The sequence below is a fragment of the Carassius gibelio genome, chromosome A2 (assembly GCF_023724105.1).
Source record: "Carassius gibelio isolate Cgi1373 ecotype wild population from Czech Republic chromosome A2, carGib1.2-hapl.c, whole genome shotgun sequence".
NCBI classification, from domain to species: domain Eukaryota; kingdom Metazoa; phylum Chordata; class Actinopteri; order Cypriniformes; family Cyprinidae; genus Carassius; species Carassius gibelio.
The window spans coordinates 31,145,092-31,149,124 of NC_068372.1; the positions used below are offsets into that span (position 1 = coordinate 31,145,092).

The 4,033-nt window shown below is 55.0% G+C and overlaps 1 protein-coding gene across 1 annotated transcript; it reads right to left on the reverse strand.

Annotated features, from left to right (window-relative positions):
- Positions 1–812: 812 nt before the first annotated feature.
- On the reverse strand, positions 813–3,527 carry LOC127938912 (protein fem-1 homolog A-like). Its single transcript, XM_052535831.1, has one exon. It carries the CDS (start codon positions 3,349–3,351, stop codon positions 1,507–1,509), a length of 1,845 nt encoding a protein of 614 aa, XP_052391791.1. The 5' UTR covers positions 3,352–3,527; the 3' UTR covers positions 813–1,506.
- Between the last annotated feature and the right edge of the window lie 506 nt (positions 3,528–4,033).

The window sequence follows — 4,033 nt, forward strand, 5'->3', positions numbered from 1 at the left end:
ACACAAGCGCACACACACAGACACAGAGACACACACACACACACGGGCACACACGCACACACACACACAGACAAACGCACACACACACACACGCGCACACACACACACACACACACGCACACGCGCACACACACAGAGACACACGCACACACACACACACACACTCTCTCGCACACTCTCTCACACACACTCTCTCTCTCTCACACACGCACACACACACACACACACACACTGACCTGTGATGCGGTGCTTCAGCCTGAGGAACGAATGCTTCATATCTCTCCCTCACTCACTCTTTATGTTCAGCTTCTTCAGGGATGAAGATCCTTCTGTTCAGACACAGCTAGGGGTTTTTTTTTTCTTAAAATCAACAAATGTTAGCAGGAGGTATACTTCCAATTATACTTGACACATGTAATTTGCCTTAGGAAGCGTGTCGTTCTGTATTTCTGCAGTAGATACAGGAGAGCTGTGATGAATCCTCAACAGAAATATTTCTTACAGTACACTTTCTTGGCTTTAGGGTGAAATATGTTTGTTTTGATGACAAATGTATATAATCACATTAACTGTAGATCACCGGAACATGAAATCCCAAGACCTACCAGATACTCAAATTATAATAAACACAGAGACATTTACGGCCGGGTGCAATACACGGAGATATAAACTACAGCTCTCTGAAATATGAAGTTATCAAAAGGAAACACTTGCAGGATTCAGAGATGCACATCTGCCGTCTGCGATCATCTCGACCTGAAAAGAAAGTCTACAATCAATGGATTCAGAGACCAACAGACATCAGACGAACGGACGGGACACTCGTTTTATTCAGGCATCACCATACATGTCTTAAATTAACCAAATCAGCTGTAGTTTCTCTGGTTTAGAGATTAAAGTGTTAAGATTTTCAAAGTGCTTTCACTGGGTGCATTTACAACGACAGACCGACAACAGAGAAACATCATTACAGCCATCACATCTCACCAAGAACAATTCACTTAAAGCCAATCAGGATGAGACTCCAACCAATCTGAAGCTTTCCACCTAACTCCAGCAAAAAAAAAACAAAAAAAAAAACCACACTAAACACAAAAACAGCCCGGGCTGTCAAATCTGTCGCTCCAAATCCACCTGTTAATAAACTGCATAGATATCAATGTAAGGTCAGCTTTTCTCATTTAGAGTGGATAAAGTGCCAAGTTCTGTATGTTACAGTCGAATCCCCAAAAGAAGAAGAGCACAGAGCCAGTAAAAACACATTAAAACCACCGCCACACACACATTCACAGATGATGAGGATGATGATGAGGATGATGTAAGGCTAGTGTTTGGCACCATGGGCTTCAGTCCTTCAGCGTCTCAAAGAGAGAGAGTAATACACAACAGCATTATGACACTTCACGAGGGACGGCTGCGGGTCAGTTCTGCTCTGATCAGGTCACTCGCCCGCCCACACGCAGCTGATGACCTGAAACAAGCCTGCAACCTGTCAGTCTGCTGGGGTCAGTGCAGCTCGATGAAGGCCTCCATCTGCTCCGTGGTCAGTCCTTTGTAGGGCAGTCTGTGTGTCAGGATGGTGCGGGCGGCCAGACACTGCAGCGTGACGTAGCTGAGCGGGTGGAGCGCGTGTCGCCCGCTGCTCTGCTCGTCCAGCAGCTCGTAGGCCGTCTTGTGCTGGGCGTTGGTGGCGTCGAAGTGCGCTCCGGCCCGGATCAGCGCCGCCATGATCTCCGGACAGCCGTTAGCGGCGGCGACGTGCAGCGGGGTGTTGTTCTCACAGTCGCGGGAGTCTACGTCAGCACCGCACTCCAGCAGCAGACGCGCCACACACAGAGACGGGAAGCGCCCCACCGGGTAACGGCCCACAGACGTGGTGTCCTTGTCCACAGCCATGTGCAGCGGGGTGTAGCCGCTCCTCGCCCGCGGGCTGAGCTTCAGCAGCCGGTACACGGTCAGACGCTTCTGGTGCTCCTGCTCCGGAGCACACTCCAGCTTCTCCAGCAGGAACAGCAGGTGCAGGATGATGGACAGCGCTTTGGTGAACTGAGGCGTCTCCGGAGGACTGTCCCGCTGCGCCACGGCCCGCTCCACCTCACACACACTCTTCCTCAGAACACCCATCAGGTCCTGGAAGCTGACCCGAGCGACGCGGCCCTTGGCTCGGTCCTGCAGCACGAAGGAGAAGAGCTCGGCGAAGGACAGGAAGCTGCTGGCGGTCATGGGGCTGAGCGGGTCCAGGTGTCTCTGCTGCATGTCCAGAGCGTACTTCCACAGACGGATGCAGCGCTCGAAGTCGCCCGAGTCGGCGTACACGGCCCCCCGGTAGCGGATGTAGTAGGAGGTGTCGGGGTGCGAGGGCCCGAGGATGCGCTCTCGGATCAGCAGCGCCTGCATGCGCATCTCGTCCGGGTCAGTGACCAGCGCCTCCAGCTCCTCGGCCGTACACACCTCGCGGGCGCAGTCGTACGCGGGCACCGGGGGCCCCGGGGCCGGTTTAGCCAGGCTCTTCTCGCCCGTCTGCCGCAGCTCCATGGCTCTCCTCCAGTAGCGCATGCCGCCCAGCAGGTCACGCTTCTTGTCCACGAAGGTGGCCCCCAGCAGCTCCAGCGCGTCGATGCGGGGCTCTCGGGCGGAGCGCGGCTGGTGCAGCAGGTACTCCACAATGTTGGTGTGTCCGGTGACGCTGGCGGCGAGGAGCGGGGTCATGCCGTACCCGTCCCGCTCCATCCTCGCTCCACCCTTCAGCAGCAGCTTCAGGATCTCCAGGCTGCCGGACTCGGCGCAGTCGTGCAGAGCCGTGTTGCCCTTCACGCTCCGCCGGTTGACGTCGGCCCCGTGCTCCAGCAGGAACTGGGCGATCTCCTTGTGGCCCTTGTAGCAGGAGATCATCAGGCAGGTGTGACCGTGACGGTTGGCCACCTCCAGGTCCGCGTGATGCTCCACCAGGTAGCGCACGATCTCCAGGTGTCCGTCGAAGCAGGCGGCCCGCAGCGGGGTGGAGTTGGTGAGGGTGGTGCTGTTGACGGAGGCTCCGTGCTCCAGGAGCGTCTTCACCACCGGCAGGTGCCCCGCGGCGGAGGCGGCCCACAGCGGCGGAGCGCCTTCTATCGTCTCTCCGTCGAAGCTGACGGCGCCCCCGAGCTCCACGCCGGCCCTGCAGTGCTCCAGCAGGTACTCCACCACCTGCAGGTGTCCGTAGCGCGAGGCGATGAGCAGCGGCGTGCCTCCCTGCGTCTTCTCCTCCGCCAGCGCCTCCAGCTCCTGCGGACTTTTGTTGCTCAGCAACTTCTGGATGAGTTTCAGTTTTCCGTCTCTCGCCGCGTTAAACACCGCAGTGCTGATATCCATCGCGTCGCCGCGGGGCGTCTTCAAAGTGTCCGTTAAAGCGCGTCTGTGTTCGCGAGCGTGAGAAGCGCGCGTCGCTTCTTATTCAGTGAGGAACGATCCTCGCTCTGTATTTTACTTCCATTTTAAGGCTGTTGTCGAAATGGCGTCGATGTTGTTTGACAGCTCTATTTACCAGCGGCGCGCGGGAGGCTGGGTAATGTAGTCCGTGCGGCCTGTCAGTCTACAGCGCGAGCCGCGTAAAGAACTACATTAACTGCCTGGAGTCGCGAACGCCAGTGCGTCGCCAGGCAAACTCGTTTCGCGAAGGCTTGTGGGAAATGTGGTCCATAAACAAGCGCGTGCTCACGTCAGCCTGTGTTGGAGCGCCTCACCGAACTACATTGCCCGTCATGCTTTGCGTGAATCTCTGGCGGTGTGTTGTAAACACGGAATGTATGAACAACTCTTCTGGCATGTGTGACGTCACTGTGATCTTTTACTGTACCGAGAACGGGGTTGTCCGTGTGTGAGACCTGTGAAATATATACATGTTTTTAGAAATAAACTGCTCTGTTCTTTTATTGCGTGCTTGACGTTTAGACCCGCTAAATGTATCAGCTGCTAAACGAATTCATAGCTTTATATTCATGTTATTTACTTTTACCAGAATAAATTATAACAAACCCTGAACAAACAGGTTTTG

Bases quoted from the DNA above. Each gene is read 5' to 3' on its own strand.
- LOC127938912 (XM_052535831.1), bottom strand. From the start codon at position 3,351: ATGGATATCAGCACTGCGGTGTTTAACGCGGCGAGAGACGGAAAACTG.